Genomic DNA, 17,963 nt, shown 5'->3' on the forward strand with positions numbered 1-17,963 from the left:
AATATCACAAATCATCAGGGACATGCAAATCAAATCCACAATGACATATCACATCACACTATTCAGAATGGCTATCATCAGAAAGAACACAAATAACAAATGTTGGCGAAAAGGGTACCCTTGTACATCGTTGGTGAGAATGTAAATTGGTGCAGCGACTGTGGAAAACAGTATGGAGGTTTCTCAAAAAACTACAAACAGAATTACCATAACAATTATGTAAATTAAATAAATAAAATAAATTACACAAATATAAATAGATTAAATAAATAAATAAATATAAAAAGAACAGGACCTAACAATTCCTTTCCTGGAAAAAAAGACACCAATTCAAAAAGATACATGCACCTCAATTCACAGCAGCATTAGTTACAACTGCCAAGGTATGGAAGCAATCTAAGTGTCCATCAATAGATGAATGGATAGAGATGTGGTATATATTCACAATGGAATACTACCCAGCCATAAAAAAGAATGAAAATTTGCCATTTGCAGTAAAATGGATGGACCTGGAGAACATTATGCTAAATGAAATAAGTCAGACAGAGAAAGACAAATACTGTATGATATTACTTATACGTGGAATCTAAAAAATACCAGTAACTAGTAAACAAAACAAAACAGAAGCAGACTCACAGATATAGAGAACAAACTAGTGGTAACCAGTGGGGAGAGAGATGGGGGGAGAAACAATATAGGGGTGGGGAGGGGAAAGGGTTTTTATGGGACTACATGAAATCATGTGTGTGACACTTTTGAAAATTGTAAAACACTATAGAATTCAAAGAATCTTTTACTCAATAAAAAGTCAACTAAAAAAGAAAAAAAATCTAACACTCCTTCATGATAAAAAAACACTCCAGAAACTAGGAATAGAAAGAAATTTCCTCGACCTGATAAAGGACAGTTATGGAAAACCCACAACATCATAATTAATGGTGAAAGACTGCACGTTTTTCCACTAAGATCAGGAGGAATAAGACAACATTTTATTGGAGGTTATAGCCTGGGCAATTAGGCAAGGGGGAAGAAAAAAACCTATTTTTTTTTTTCATGGTGACTCCTAATTGACTGTTGCTTTGGCTGCTAGGAAACTCAAATGCATTTTGGCAGTACACTTCTATTATGAGAGTCGTGTATGATGTACATGGTTGAGTGACAGAATTACCCTTGCACTTATTATTTTCTTTTCTGTCCATATCTTCCTTTCATCCAACTCTCTCAATTATTTATTTTTTAATACTTGTTTGTTTAAACTCTGCTTTGTTCCAAAAAGATTCTGATATAGTTCATAAGATACTTTTTTTTTTTACATAAGGATACTTTTATATTGTATGAATTTATATGTCACTATAAGTCATCTGGGGAATAAGTAAGAGATGGGTGGACAGAGAGGTAGACAATTTATGGACGGATGTACATCTTGGAAAGATCTGGCAGACTGAAGGGGTAAGACTGGAGGCAGGAAGATCAGGGAGGGTAGTGTTAAAATAATAAAGTTCAAGGGGGCCCCACCAACTCCTCCAGCCTTATATTTCCCTTATCCTACACATCACCTTTCTACTGTTTTTACACTGAACCACTCATGGGCCCTATATATACCATTTTAATTTCTTTCCTCTGTACCTTGCTTCACACTGTGCGCTCTGCCCAGAATGTCCTTGCTGCCCAGGTCTTCACCTTGTTAGCTCCTACTCAGACTGCAAAACTCAGCTCATTTGAATTGCTTCCAGGAAGCCCTTCTGGTCTAGGGCAAAGGCATCCCTCCTTCCTCTAGGCTCCCAGCCCCTAGGTTCTCCTCAGTCTCAGTACTGACAGCATGCACTGTTCCTGTCCATCTCCCCAATTAGACTGAAGACATCTTGAGGGCAGGACCCAGGTCTTATCCATCTGTGATCCCAGGATTCAGAGACAGCATCAGAAGTGAGGTGACCTTAAGCAGACAGGCAGAGGCAACAGCAAATCCTTCTAAGAAACTGGTCAGAACCAATGCCCCAGCCAGACCCCAGACGTTGTCTGTGCCACAGAACCATGACTTGTCCCCATGGGTGTCCCTAACAGTAGCCTTGAATCAGTAGATCTCCCACAAGAGGCTATGGGCCTTGCCAAAGGTACTGCCCTCTGGTTTCCAGACCTGCCTGGTGCTCACTTCCAGCTGCCTGCAGCAATCTAGCCATCTAAGGGTGGTAGAGGAACCCAGGGAAACTGGGAACAAGTGGGCAGAGGCAGGTGGGTCCAGGCACCTGGGTCAAGAAGATGGACTCGGTGCTCTTGGTGTCCTCGTCGTCTGGGCTGTGGCGGCCAGCAGGGTCGCCGAGGTGAGATGTCTCTTCACTATACACAGCAGAGTCAGAGCGGATGGGAGGCAGTGGCACAAAGGTCCGGTGGGACAGGGAAAGGCCCTCCAAGCCCTCCATGGGCATCTCTCGCGCCACAGAAATGGTTTTGGTGGTGGGCAGCTCCTCAGTCAGTGCGGCCTCTGACTGCAGCATCTCCTTTGAGGAAGACTTGATTGTGATCACGGGTGGGTGATGGACAATCAGAGGCTTCTTTGGCACCTTTGGGACTTGGGCTTTCACCTGTCATGAGAGAAGGGTTGATTAGATTGGTTTGCTTCTAATCAGAACCTTTCCTCCTGGACATCACCAGCCTAAGGCTACCTGCTGTATCAGTCAGAGCGCTAGGTAAGGACTCATAGTGGGAGAGAGGGGACAAAAATCACACTTATTGGGCGTCTATGATGTGCCCCATACTTGATATATGTTATTTTATTTACACCTCAAACTACCCAGTGAATAATTATGCTCACTTTAGAAATGAGGAAATGGGTTCAGAGAGGTAAAATGACTTGTCCAAGGTCAGTTATTCGGCGGCACAGCCTGGACTATCTGATTCCTGTCCTGAGTTCCAGGCCTCATTCTGCATCCCTGACTGTATCACTCTGGCCTTCAGTAGCCTTATTCCTCTGATCAAGTTTCACATAGTGCCCTTGACTTTCCTCAGGGACTCTAACGAGGGCCTGGGGGAGATGGTCCCACATTCTCTGGAAGGCAGCAGCGCCAAGTCCCTTTCAGGGTGCTGGTCCCTGCACCTTATCTGGAGACCCATAAAGCAAATCTCTCTCAGGTTCAGGACCAAGGAATTAACTGCTTTCTTGTTGAACTGCTCAGCTTCCTTAATTAACGAAAGCCTGTCACCCTCCCTTCTCTTTGGCTCATCTATCAGGAGAGAGCCCTGTACCCAGTTTCTCTCTGTTGGGCTTAATTCTGCATCCCCTCCCTAGGTAGCTGGTAGACCTATTATTCTCTTGTCAAAGGTATTTGGTCCACTTATATCTGTACTTGGACAGACCGTGCAGTGCAGTAGAAAAATCTCAAGCACAACTCCATCTTTTGAGCTCGTGTAACAGGAGAATAGTTCCTGCCCACTGATCTTGCAGAGTTCTCCCAAGTGAGCTGGGGTGTGCAAATGTACCAAACAAACTAGGGAGAGTGAAGGATGACTGTTTTATAAAATAAGGTTCTTTTTAAGAAAATATTTCCTTTTTGAAATATATAAAACCTCAGTGTTTAGACTTGAAGCCTGAAGGACCCAGAGTCTTTTTTCAGAACCCATGCCTCAACATCCAAAACACCAATTGCCATCATTTACTGGCTGGTGGGGAAGGGACCACATTTATTCTTCGCTCTCATGGGTCTGTGCTGGAGGAGTGCTGGGGGATGCTCTTTCTCTAGCCCATCCCCACTTTCCCAAGGGAAGACTCGATAATCTGACTGGTTAGAGGCCGAGAGTCACTGGGCCCTGCATCCCAGATGGGCTGGACTGCTGAGCATCAAGGGCAGGCTGTTTTATCTTCCGTTTGTGTTCTCACACACAGAGGCTCACACGGCTTCTTGGTTACACGCTGGGTGGGTCTAGACCTGCTCTGGCAGGCTCTCCAATTTCCCCCTGTTCTGTCCATGCCTGGTATGAGCGAGGGCCAGCAGCCTTGGTTGATATAACTGATTGAGTAAAAGGCTGTAAATCCAGCCCACCTCTGGGAGCACACAGGGGACATGCAGGCATCTCCAACCTGCCTACAGGCCACACCACATTCTCCAGTCTAGCCTGCATTGGAGGTTAGATGCTGGTTGCCTAGATTTACAAAGCATTGATTTGCTTCTCATTTGGCCACTGGTGTTTGTGTTTATCACAAAGGTGGTTTGTGATAGCCACCTTTGTGGTTCCCCTGAACCCCAACACTACCCTTTAACAAGTTATTTCACTTCGCTTGGTGTGTTTCCTGTTCTGTGGTGAGGATTACAGGATGGCGTGTGTGCAAGTTCTTGGCATGGGTGCTCTGTACATGGAGTGAGCATCTGGCTCACTCTGGTTCTGCCCCTCCCCAGCTGGCTGATGGGAAGGGATGCAGCAGGATCCTTAGAGGAGGCAACAAAAGGAAAGATGATAGAAACCCTTTGAATTTGTCTATTTCTGGTTTTAAATGCTGCTCTGGTCATCTGAAGGCTCCAGACTGGAGGGTGGCTGTACAGAGGGGGCAGTCAGGGGATAACTGTATTTAACTTTTGGGGTCAGCAATGACCAGTCCAGCTTTTGGCTATAGGAAGACTAAAGTTCAGGAGGGAGGAGCATTTCAGAAATTTCTGAAATCTTTCAGAGGAAAGGGGATCTGATTTACTTTATGGCACCCCAGAAGGCAAGACTAAGACCACTAGCTGGGGGAGGTACAGAGGGAGCAAACTGCTCTCAACATTAGGAAATGCTTCCTAAGATTCAGGCAGAAGATGTGTATTCTAGGCCTGGCACAGCCATTCATGATTACCATAGGTGACCATAACTTGCACTGGTAGGGGCTTGGGGTGTCTATGATGTATTCTTGTATCTGTTGCTTCCACCAGTCCTCTCAGCAGCTCTGAGTTGAGAAGCTGAAGTCCAGAGAGTGGAAATCTTGCCCAAGTTCAGGCAACTATGGAAAGTGATAGAGTCAGACTCACACCTGGGTCTTCTCTCTGATTTCTCCCCACTTCTCCACAGCATCTTCTCTGGGCCTCAGCTTCTCTATAAAATCAGACTCAATGACCTCCCAGCTCCTCCATACTCTGACTTTTGGGCCTCTGACTGATTGTCTTGTCCCTCCTGGGTGTATCTGTATGTAGGAGAGCAAGGGCAGGAGAAGACAAAGCTGCTACTACAAAACTAAGGGAGGGATCCCAGCAGTTCTGTGCCAGGTGCGTCTGCAGGCACTGACATAGGCTCTACCCATCCTGGGCTTGGGGTCCTGTCTTGGAAGCCTTACCTTCCGCGAGTCCTTCTGAGGCATCAAAATACGATGCTTAGCCTTTACTATCTTCCTTCGAACTAAGCGGATTCCCAGCCGCTCCTGGAGGAAGCTTTTTAGCAGTGGAGGGACCCCTGGAGCCATGGTGGAAAAAGATCACTATTAGCTAACATTTACTGGGGGCTTCTCTGTGCCAGGCTCTGCTAAAATTGCTGCATACACACAAACTTACTTAATTCTCACACCAGCCCTAGGAGGTCAGTAGCTTTATTATGCTTATTTGACAGGTGAGGAAACTGAGGCACAGAGAGGTTAAGGAATTTGCCCAAGGCAATCAAGAGAGTGTGGAGCAAGGACTAGAGCTCCACTGGTGTCACTCTAGGGCCCAGGCTTCTAAAATGCCTCCGGCCGCTTCATCTTGGACAGTGGGTTCCACTACTGACGCATCTATTCCATTCAGTGTGCTCTGGGAAGGGAGGGCTGTGCAGTTGGGCCCCGCACTCTTCCCCAGCTGGGAAGTGGGGAGTGAGGTCACAACAGACCAGTTCCACAAAGCAGGGTGTTGTTAAACAGCTCATGCAGGATCTAGATAATTCTGTACTCCATTCTCAGCTCTACCTCTTTGTTGCTGTGTGACCTTGGGTAGAATGGGACCCTCTCTGATCCTCAGTTTCCTCCAATGTACATAGGGACAATAAGGTCTGCCTCACAGGGTTGCTGTCAGGATGAGCCAGTAGAGCAGAGGTGCTCAGCAGTGTCTGTTGTTTTCTCCATCTCCCAGTGCACCGTAAACCTTGTCCACCCATGACACAGAGCAGAGCAGGGCCTGGCACTGATGAGGGAGGGATGAGGATGCCTACATTGCTTCCTGGGGGCTGGGTTCAGGGCCAGGTTTGTGGGCACCATACCTCGTGTATGGGCCACCAGAGGGTTGTTATGGAAGATGAGCTCGCAGAGAGATGGGAAGAGAGCTACTGGCAGGATGGCATCTTCCTTCGCGATCTGTAAGGAATGCAGGAGAACATCAGCTTGGCACCGCCCCCCACCTCTGCCCAAGTGCTTCCAGGCCCCACAATGCAGCACTACATGCTCCCTAGGACTAGGGTAGGGCTGGGGGACTGAGGCTGCTGGGGACAGGACTCCCTGCTGGGCAGCATCTTATCTCTGCAATTTCATCTGCTCGTACCCAGAATACCTTGCCCCTCCTATCCGAAATTCCACCATCGCTATTATCGTATTTGAAAGGTATGATTTTTTTTTCCCTTCTCCACAATGGATATGTAATCCATACCAAGTATTGAGATGTTGGTGACAAAATAATAAGAACATATATATAGCACTTGTTGCACAAGGAGTCTGGCAAGACATTGACTTTGACTTCAGGATACAACTTGTCTGACACTTCATCTTCCTCAGTGCAACCTCTACACACCCAGTCAGTCTGTCAACAACACTGATGGTCTCTTTTACAGAAGCCTGTCCTGTTCATTGATCAAGGGAGGGATAGGGGACAGGAGGTCAGGGGGATACATGCATCTGAGCGATAAGCAGAGCCAGTGGAAAGGGAGACCTCATGGCTGGCTGGGGCCCAGAGGCCACTCTACCCCTTATGAGGCCAGCCTCTGAAGGGTAAAAAATACACAATCCTTGTTGAGCAAAGTGGCTGGAATATCTGGGGACAACCGTGGGCAGGGTGTCTATTAGCAGTGAAATAGTATCAGAGGGTCCACGGGCAGGGCAGTGGCCTTTCAGATGCCTGGACACATTGAAAGGTGTTGTGTCAGATTTGGGACCCACAGAAGGCATCAAGGTCAGAGGGCTGGGAATAGGACGGTACTTGAGTTGACTTCCTCTGGAGCCTCCCTGGGGAGCACTAGATGCCCAATGGGCAATTACCTATTCATTCTCTTTCCTTTTTGTTCCTTTGATCAACAAATATTTATTGAATGCCTACATGTACCAAGCACTGGGTTGGGACTGAGCAGAACAGAGCAATTCCTATCCTCAAAAAATGGTACCTAGTGGGAAACAAGCATTGAAGAAACAGTAACACAAAGGAGTAAATTTACAGCCATGATTAGTGCCACAAAAGAGAGACACATGAAGCATTATGGTGATTGGACCTAGTCATGGCGGTAAGAGAAGACGTCCCTGAGACCTGAAGGATGGGTAGGAGGTAATTAGTGGATGCAGTGGGGGATGTGGGATGTGTATGTGTCAAAGAAAACTCTGTATTAACCAAAACCATCCCCTCTTCTTTCTGGGCACACAGCCAGACTGTATTCTCTTGCCTCCCAGGCACCTATATGTGGGCATATGACTCACTTCTAGCCAATGCAAACTGGGTGGAAATGATAAATGCCACTTCCAGGCACAGTCCTTTCAAAACCTCCTGAATGATCCTCTACGTCTCTCACCACCCTCCCTTCACTCAGCCATGTATCCACCAGTTGCACAGGATCAAATAATGTACTCTTAAGGTCCTATGGAACGACACAGCCATAGCCAGAAGGGACTTGGGTCTCTGAGGATCATGAGGACCTGCCAACCAAGAATATCCACAATGTATTTTGTAAAAGCAAGAAATAAACTTTTGTGTTTAGTCACTGAGATTTTTAAGTTTGCTGGAGCAGCTAATATTACTTACTCTAATGCCAGAGAGGAAACGTTCCATACAGAGAAGAATGTGTGAAAGGCCTCATAGCAAGGAGGAGGAATGCCTGCTGGAAGGATTTAAAGACAGCGAGTGTGACTAAAAGCAGAGAGAAAGGGTGCTTGGAACAAAATGAGGCAGGAGATGCAATTATGAACCAGACCAAAGTTAAAGATTTTGGTCCTGAGCGGACCTATTAGATAAATTTTTAGAAATATGAGGACTTAGGCTATTGCTTCAGGAGGCATATCAAGATGGAAGACAAAGAGGATGTGGAGTTAACCTCCCCCTACAAACACATAAAAAATATACCTATAGTGGAATAATTCTCATGGAAAACTAACAGAAGAACTTTTATACAACCAAGACAGCAAGAAAGATTCCCATGAAATTATGAGTATGGAAAGAAAAGCACTGGGTTGGGACGTATGGAAACTAAGAGGAAAGGGCAACTGCATGTGCAGACGCTACCCTGGGGAGTGAACAGGTCCGGTCACAGACAAGGCGTCCCAGTCCTGGGGTCCCACGCAGGGGAGACAAGCCCCCTTGGCTGCCTGGTGAAATACTGGGACAGATATCAAAGCTGCAGAAGCCTAGACCCCTAGACTGGTAAGGAGTGCACGGGCCACCTCTGCATCTCTAGGGCAGAGGTGGCCCGGGGCCTGGGGTGTGGTCCATGTGGGGCAGCAGCAGCCACTGTGAGTGCTCGATCACTCAAACAGCGCCACGAGGTGGCTCAGACTACTGACAGCAGCACAGCCACTTTAATTTCCTCAACCATGACACCACGATCCCCAGTCCCAGCCTAGTGAACGCTCCAGCCCTGCTCACTCTACACCACAACCTTGCACTAGATGTGGGGCTACCGCAACAGGGGAAAAGATGCAATCTTGGGCTGCAGCTGAACAGAGCTTCAGACCTCTACAAAGGCAGAGGATTGCACCTATGTAAGCGCAAAGCCCCATTTACTTCAGCACCCCCTCCTTTGGGCAAAGGCCCCATTGCGGGAAGAAGGAAAAACACACACCCTTAAAGGGAACAGAGCCAGCTCAAGCCAGACCCTCAGGGCTTCCGTTCCAGCAACTAGGGAGCAGACCCCACCTGTGACAGAGCTGCAGCGGCCACTGAGCAGACAGGAAGTTCTGCCTCACACCCTGCTGGAGGCACTGGCTCCTCCAATACCAGCCACACCCTCTTCAAGGTGACAGTGGCCAGCACACCCTGAGGAAAGATATGGCTGGCATCCACATCAAATCTAGCCCTCAAACCAAAGATGTTGGGCACATCTACTCTACATAGGGATACGCTCACAGGCACACCAAAATCACAACTATCTGCAGAACAACCATCAATGAAAAGGACCAGAACATACCAGAAAAGATCTTCTACCACAAAAGATATAAAGAAGGAACTATGATGAGATTGGTAAGAGGGGCGGAGCTGTGATATAGTTAAGTCCCACACCTCCAGGTCGGTGACCCACTAACAGAAGGATAATTACAATTGCAGAGGTTCCCCCAAAGAAGAGGTCTGATTTCTCACATTGGGCTCCCCAGACTGGGGATCCAGCACCAGGAAGATGAGCCCCCAGAGCATTTGGCTTTGAAGACCAGCAAGGCTTACTTTAGGGAGTTCCAGAGGGCTGGGGAAAACAGAGACTTCACTCTAAAAGGGCACACACAAAATCTCACACACTCCAGGACCCAGGGCAGAAGCAGTAATTTGATAATCGCCTGGTTCAAACCTACCTGCTGACCTTGGGAGAGTCTCCTGGAGAGGTAGGCGGATGGTTGCAGCTCACCCTGGGGTCACAGACTCTGGAGGCAGCAATTTTGGGGGCTCGTTCTACTGCATGGACACTGGTGCTGGCAAGCTCCACTGCAGAATCTTCCCTCTAGCTTATTAGCCCCAGGATGAAGCCCTGCCCTAGCCCAACAGTCTGCAGACACCAGTACTGGAATGCCTCAGGCCAGGCAACTAACTGAACATGGACAAAGCCCCACCTACTAGCAGACAGTTTGTTTTAAGAACCCATGAGCCCAGAGCCACCTTTGGATATGGCCCTGCCCACCAGAATGCCCAGGACCAGGCGCCCAAAATTAGGGCTCAGAAACTAGACCTGAGACCATAGGATGCAGCCCCACCCACAAGTGGGCAGACACCAGCCGCAAGAAAACCAGAGTCCTGCAGCCTGTGGATCAGGCCCACCCAACAGCAGGCCAGCACAAGCTTCAGGACACCTTGGACCCTGTAGCCATATCCCAGGACCCAGTTCTGCCCACCAATAGGCAAGAACTAGCCCCAGGACCTGGCTTCACCCACCAGTGGGCATGCAACAGCCCAGGGTCTCCTGGACCCTGACTACCCACTAGTAAGCTGGACCTGGGCCCTCTGGGGTTCTGCAGTCAGCAACCTCATGACCCAGTTCTACCAACCAGCAGCCGGCAGCTTATAACCATGGCAGGGCTTGTCAACCAAATGGACTAGGGGTGAATCAAGTCTACCAGACCGCCCACATAGCCTGCCACAACAGAGCCCTCATGGGGGAACCCCTAGAGCATACAGCTCTGGAGAGGAGAGGATAGTGTGCTGCTGGGATGCACAGGACGTCTCCTACAAAAGGACAATTCTCCAAGGTTGAGAAACATAAACAACCTACCAGATACATAAAAATAAAAACAGCAACTTAAGCAAAATAAGGCAACAGAGGAACATTTTCAAAATTAAGGAATAAGATAAAACCCCTGAAGAACTAAGTGAAGTGGAGATAGGCAATCTACCTGAGAAAGAATTCAAGGTAGTGATCATAAAGATGATCAAAGAACTAGGGAGGAAAATGGATGCTCAGAGCAAGAAGTCAGAAGTTTTTAACAAAAAGTTAGAAAATATAAAGAACAACCAGAGATGAAGAATACATTAACTGAAATGAAATATACACTAGAAGGAATCAACAGTAGACTAAATGATATAGAGGAACAGATCACTGAACTGGAAGTCAGAGTAGTGGAAATCACTGACCCTGAACAGGATAAGAAATGAAGACAGCTTAGGAGACCCCTGGGACAACATCAAGCACACTAATATTCAGATTATAGAAGTCCCAGAAGGAGAAGAGAGAGAGAAAGGGGCTAAGAACATAATTGAAGACATAATATCTAAAAACTTGCCTAAGGTGGGAAAGGAAACAGACATCCAAGTCCAGGATGTGCAGAGAGTCCCATACAGACTTAACCCAAAGATGAACACACCAAGACACACTGTAATCAAAATGACAAAAATGAAAGATAAAGAGAGAATATTAAAAGCAGCAAGGGAAAAGCAACAAGTTACATACAAGGGAACTCCCATGAGTCTAGGAGCTGATTTTTCAGCAGAAGCTCTGCAGGCCAGAAGACAGTGGCATGATGCATTTAAAGTAATGAAAGGAAAAAATCTACAACCAAGAATACTCTACCCACCAAGGCTGTGGTTCAGATTTGATGGAGAAATCGTAAGTTTTACAAACAAGTAAAAGCTAAAAGAGTTCAGCGTGACCAAACTAGCTTTACAAGAAATGTTAAAAGAATTTCTCTAAGCGAACAATAAAAGGCCACAACTAAAAACATGAAAATTATGAAAATAAAAAGCTCATCAGTAAAAGCAAACAAACATAAAGGTAGGAAATTATCCACACACCAAGCTAGTAGGAAGGTTAAAAAACAAAAGTAGTAAAATCTCCTGTATCCATAATAGGTAGTTAAGGGGTACACAAAACAATTAGATGTAAAACATGAGATCAATAATAGTAACTCTGAGGGGAGGAGAGTACAAAGAGTTGTTAAAATGCATTTGAAATTAAGAGATCAGTCACTTACAACAATTGTGTATATATATAGAAGGTGATATATAAACCTCATGGTAGCCACAAACCAAAAATCAGTAAGAGACACAAACAAAAGAAAAAGCAATTGAAACGTAACACTAAAGATAGCCTTCAAATCACAAGAGAAGAGAACAAAAGAAGAAAGGAACAAAGAATACCTATAAAAACTCAAAACCAATGAACAAAATAGCAATATGAACATACGTATCAATAATTACCTTATTGTTTATATACAGTTTATTCAGCAACAGTGTTATCTGTAAGAGTTCAAATTCTTTAACAATGTCCATTTACCTTACAATGACTATGTTTGACTATTTCTGTTCTACTTAACTTTGTATTTGACTTTTTTTTTTATTGTAGTCAGTTTACAATGTTGTGTCAATTTCTAGTGTACAGCATAATGTTTCAGATATACATACACATAATACTCCTTTTCATATTCTTTTTCATTTAGGTTACTGAATATAGTTCCCTGTGCTATACAGTAGAAACTTGTTTATCTATTTTATATATAGTAGTATCTTCAAATCTCGAACTCTCAATTTATCCCCTCCCACCTCCTTTCCCCACTAGTAATCATAAGTTTGTTTTCTATGTCTGTGAGTTTGTTTTTGTTTTGTAAATAAGTTTGTGTCTTTTTTTTTTTTTTTTTTCAGATTTCACATATAAGTGATATCACGGTATTTTTCTTTTTCTGGCTTACTTCACTTAACATGATGATCTTCAGGTCCATCCATGTTGCTGCAAATGGCGTTATTTTATTCTTTTTTATGGCTGAATAGTTGTATATATGCCACAACTTCTTCATCTAGTCATCTGTTAATGAAGATTTAGGTTGTTTCCATGTCTTGGCTATTGAAAACAGTGCTGCTATGAACACTGGGGTGCATGTATTTTTTCGAGAGTTCCCTCTGGATGTATGCCCAAGACTGGGATTGCTGGATCATATGGTAAGTTTATTTTTAGTTTTTAAAAGAATTTCCATACTGTTTTCCATAGTGGCTATACCGAACTACATTCCTACCAAGAGTGTAGGGTTCCCTTTTTTCCACAGCCTCTCCAGCATTTATTCCTTTTTGTTTTTTCAGCATTTATTCTTTGTTGACTTTTTAACGATGGCCATTCTGACTGGTGTGAGGTGATACCTCACATATCAATAATTACTTTAAATGGGAATGGACTAAACGCTCCAATCAAAAAACACAAAGTGGCTGAATGGATACAAAAACAAGACCTGTATAAATGCTGCCTACAAGAGACTCACTTCAGATCTAAAGACTCATACAAACTGAAAGTGAGGGGATGGAAAAAAGATATTTCATGTAAATGGAAACGACAATAAAATGAGAGCAGTGATACACATATCAGACATAACAGACTTTGAAACAAAGGCTATAATGAAAGACAAGTAAGAGCATTATATAAAATAAAAGGATCAATATAAAAAGAGGATATTATACCCATTAACATATACACACCCAGTACAGGAACACCTAAATATATAAAATACTAATAGACATAAAAGGAGAAGTTGATAATAACAGAATAATAGTAGGTGACATTAACACCCCACTGATATCAATAGACAGATCTTCCAGACATAAAATCAATAAGGCAACAGAGGTCTTAAATGACACAATGGACCAGTTGTACGTAATTGATATCTATAGGACATTACATACAAAAAAAATAGAATACCCATTCTTTTCAAGTGCACATGGAACACTCTCTAGGATAGACCACATACCAGAATTAGTAAAAGAAGAACAAACAAAACCCAAAGTCAGCAGAAGGAAGGAAATAATAAAGATTGGAGAGGAAATAAAGAGAGATTAGAAAAAAATAGTAGAAGGGATCAATGAAACTAAGAGCTGCTTTTTTAAAAAGATGAAGAGGATTGAGAAACCTTAAAAAAAAAAAAAAGAGAAAATACCTAAATAAAATAAGAAATGAAAAAGAAGTAATAACAACTGATACAAATACAAAAAACATGAGAGCATACTATGAACTGTTATATGCCAATAAATGGGACAACCTAGAAGAAATGGACAAATGTCTAGAAACAGAAATCCTGCCAAGACTGAGTCAAGAAGAAACAGACAATTTGAATGGACTGATCACTAGAAATAAAATGGAATCTTCAATCAAAAAAAAAAACAAAAAAACAAAAAAACCCAAAAAACCCCAAACCTCCCAGCAAACAAAAGTCCAGGACCGGATGGCTTCGTAGGGGATTTCTACCAAACATATAAAGAAGAACTGATACCTATCCTCTCAAACTTTCCCCAAAAAACTGAAGACCTGAAGCCATATAACTCTGAGAAGAAAACATAAATTGTAGCAATATTTTCATTGACATAAATTGTAGCAATACTTTCTTGGATCAGTTTCCTAAGGCAAAAGAAATTAGAGCAAAAATAAGCAGATGGGACCTAATTAAACTTAAAAAGCTTCTGCACAGCAAAGGAAACCACTGACAAAACAAAAAGGCAACCTATGCAATGGAAGAAAATATTTGCAAATGATGTGACCAACAAGGAGTTAATATCCAAAATATACAAACAGCTCATATAACTCAATTATCAAAAAACAAATAAGCCAATTAAAAAATGAGCAGATTTGAATAGATATTTTTCCAAAGAAGACATACAGATGGCCAACAGGCAAATGAAATATGCTCAACATGACTAATTATTAGAGAAATACAAATCAAAACCACAACGAAGTATCACCTCACATCTGTCAGAATGGCTAACATCAAAAAGTATACAAATAATGAATGTTGGCAAAAATGTGGAGAAAAGACAACCTTCATATGCTGTTGGTGGGAATGTAAATTGGTGCAGCAACTGTGGAAAACAGTGTGGATATTTCTCAAAAAACTAAAAAGAGAACTACCATATGACCCAGCAATATCACTCCAGGGTATAAATACAGAAAAAACAAAAACACTAATTCAAAAAGACACATGTACCCTAATGTCATAGCAGCACAATTTATAACAGCCAAAACATGGAAGGAACCCAAGTGCCCATCAACAGATGACTGAACTAAGAAGATGTAGTGTATATATACACAATTCAATATTACTTGGCCTTAGAAAAATGAAATAATGCCATTTGCAGGGATGTGGATAGACCTAGAAAATACTATGCTTAGTGAAATAAATCAAAGACAAATATTATATGATAACACTTATATGTGGAATCTAAAAATAATACAAATGACTATATATGCAAAGCAGAAACAGACTCACACAGAAAACAAACTTGGGGTTACCAAAGGGAAGAGAGAAGGGAGAGGGACAAATTAGGGGTATAGGATTAACAAAAGACTATATATAAAATAGATAAGCAACAAGAATACACTGTACAGAACAGGGAATTACACTCATTATCTTGTAACAACATATAATAGAATATAACATGCAAAAATACTGAATCACTATGCTGTACATTTAAAACTAACACTTGTAAACCAACTATACTTCAGTAAGAAAAAAGAAATATGAAGACCTAACTTTGTCAAGATTTGGATTAGATATGGGCGGGGAGAAGAGATGTACAGGAGAATGAAGTTTCAAAGATGACAACCAGGTTTTGGCACAAGTACCTGAATGGAGTCAATAGTTCAAGTAACTCAGCTATTGACTAAGATAAGGAAACAATGGAAGAACATCAAATTTGAAGGGATAAAACCACTAATTCACTTTGGATATGTGTACTGTGGAGGTGCCTTTTAGACCTCCAAGTGAAATTGAAGTAGGCAGTGGATACACTGGTCTGTGGTACAAAGGAGTTTTAAGTTTGTGAGGCACTGGTCATGGGCAAAAGGTATGTGAGGTCAGCCCTAGGGAGAAAACCCAGAGTAGAGTAAAGGGACTTGGAGTGGACCTTAAAGGACTCTGACATTTGATCATTTAGACCAGAGGTCAGCAAATCTTTTCTGTCAATGGCCAGATAATAAACGTTTTTAGGCTTTTCAGGCCATAGCGTTTCGGTTGAAACTACTCAGCTTTGCTGTTGTAGCACAAAATAAGCTGTAGACCATTCATAAGCAAGTAAGTGTGGTGACTCTTTTCCAACAAAACTATTTATGGACTATGAAATTTGAATTTTATATAATTTTAATGTGTCATGGAGTATTATTCTTCTTTTGATTTTTTTCAAAACATTTAAAACTGTATGAATCACTCTTTGCTCAAAGAATACACAAAAACCAGGGTCGGCAGATATACCCTATGGGTTAAATCTGGGCCCCTATCTGTTTAATAAGGTTTCATTAGAACACTGCCATGCTCATTCATTTACGTACTGCCTTTTGTGCTACAAGTGCAGAGTTGAGTAGTTGTGATAGAGCAATATATTTACTATCTGGCTCTTCACAGAAAAAACTTGGGGACTTCTTATCTAGACTTTAGAAAAAGAGGGGAGGAGGATAACTTACAAAGAAGACCAATATGTATTAATAAATGACTATATAATGGTGGTTAGAGAGGGTGAAGGGTTGCTTTTGTGCAAATCAAGGAGTCAAGAAGCAGTCATAACAGAATGGAAGATGAAGAATTTAATTTTGTCAGGATGCAAAATTCCATCCATCCAAATCAGGCAGCTAAAAGTTGAAGTTACAATTAAAGTTGGCTGAAAGTTGGGGAACCCTCCTACTCTGTTGGTAGGAATGTAAATTGGTGCAGCCACTATGGAGAAGAATACGGAGATTCCTTAAAAACTAAAAATAGAGTTACTATATGATCCAGTAATCCCACTCCTGGGCATATATCTGGAAAAGATGAAACTAACTCAAAAAGATAAGTGTATCCCAATGTTCACAGTAGCACTACTTACAGTAGTCAACACATGGAAGCAACATAAATGCCTCTTGATAGAGGAATGTATGAAGAAGATGTGGTGTGTATATACATATATGATATATATGACATATATATATATGATAGAATATTATTCAGCCATAAAAAATGAAATAATGCCACCTGGAGATCTGATATATACAGTGTATAACAGATACATACTACTACATATAAAATAGAAAAACAACAGGACCTACTATATGGCACAGAGAACTATATTCAATACCTTGCAATAATCTATAATAGAGAGGAATCTGAAAAAGAATATATATACGTATAAAACTGAATTACCTTGCCGTACTTATGAAACATTGTAAATCAACTATGCTTCAGGAAGGAAGGAAGGGAAAAGGAAAGGAGAGGAGAGGGGAGGGGAGGGAGAAGAAAGAAACTGGTAGAAAGTTGAAAGATACCTAGGGTGTGTATATCATATTTCTGTGAAATTAAGTACCAGCTGAAAGATACAGGCTTAGGATTCTGTCTGATACTGTAAGCAGAATTTGGCCATCAGGCCAGCTTGTTCCTTACAAGGTTGGTTTAATGCCCCTGGAAATAAATTCAGTTTCCAATGACACCTTGAAATTTCTGCCTAATTTTTCACTGGGTTAAGATGAATATAGCTTAATTTGTCAAATTTATGAACTAAGTAAATATTAAAGGTACAGTGAAAGTGATTATTTTTTGGCACAAAATTACTAGATTTTTTAAAAATCTTTTTTTAACATTTTTTATTGATTTATAATCATTTTACAATGTTGTGTCAAACAAAATTACCAGATTTCTGAGTGAATATTCTAGATGAATAGTTCTGTTTGAAGGCATAATTGGTTTTAAAGTTTGAAACTTTGATAAATTGAATATTAATTTCAACACAGGCAGCATGAGTACTCCTTGACACAATCCAAACATCACTCATTCATCTAACAAACTTACTAAGCACCTATTGTGTTATCAGTTTGAGATGATGAAGATATAGCTGTAAGCAAAACAAAGCCCTAGTTCTTAAAAGAACCTACATTCTGGAGGTAGACAACTGATAATAGACAGAAAGATATATGTTAGGTGGTAACTCTCGTAAAGATAAATATTTAAAACCTCAAGTGAGAATGTAGAAAAATGGAAAGATTGCAGCTCTCCTCCTAACAAGATAAAAACTAAATAACCTACAGCATCGCAGGTTTTCTTGAGTCCAGTGGAGAGCTAAGGTCTCAGGGCAATCAAGTGGCCTGAAATCTAAGAAGAGGAGGCATATCCAAGGGGGAACAGGACACGGACACTGGCTCACCTACAGCAGAGTGTG

At 42.3% G+C, this 17,963-nt stretch overlaps 1 protein-coding gene across 25 annotated transcripts in view; it reads right to left on the reverse strand.

The window, feature by feature from the left end:
• Nucleotides 1-17,963, reverse strand: part of XRRA1 (X-ray radiation resistance associated 1) — a 172,317-nt gene that overhangs the window by 90,203 nt on the left and 64,151 nt on the right. For all 25 annotated transcript variants that reach the window (XM_032489355.1, XM_032489354.1, XM_032489363.1 and 22 more), the window contains 3 exons: nt 6,187-6,280; nt 5,297-5,412; nt 2,244-2,579 (listed from right to left, as the gene is read on the reverse strand). In XM_032489355.1, the coding sequence (XP_032345246.1) occupies nt 2,244-2,579; nt 5,297-5,412; nt 6,187-6,280 (546 nt within the window). The remainder of the gene's footprint in view (nt 1-2,243; nt 2,580-5,296; nt 5,413-6,186; nt 6,281-17,963) is intronic.

This window comes from Camelus ferus, chromosome 10 (assembly GCF_009834535.1).
Source record: "Camelus ferus isolate YT-003-E chromosome 10, BCGSAC_Cfer_1.0, whole genome shotgun sequence".
Classification (NCBI taxonomy): domain Eukaryota; kingdom Metazoa; phylum Chordata; class Mammalia; order Artiodactyla; family Camelidae; genus Camelus; species Camelus ferus.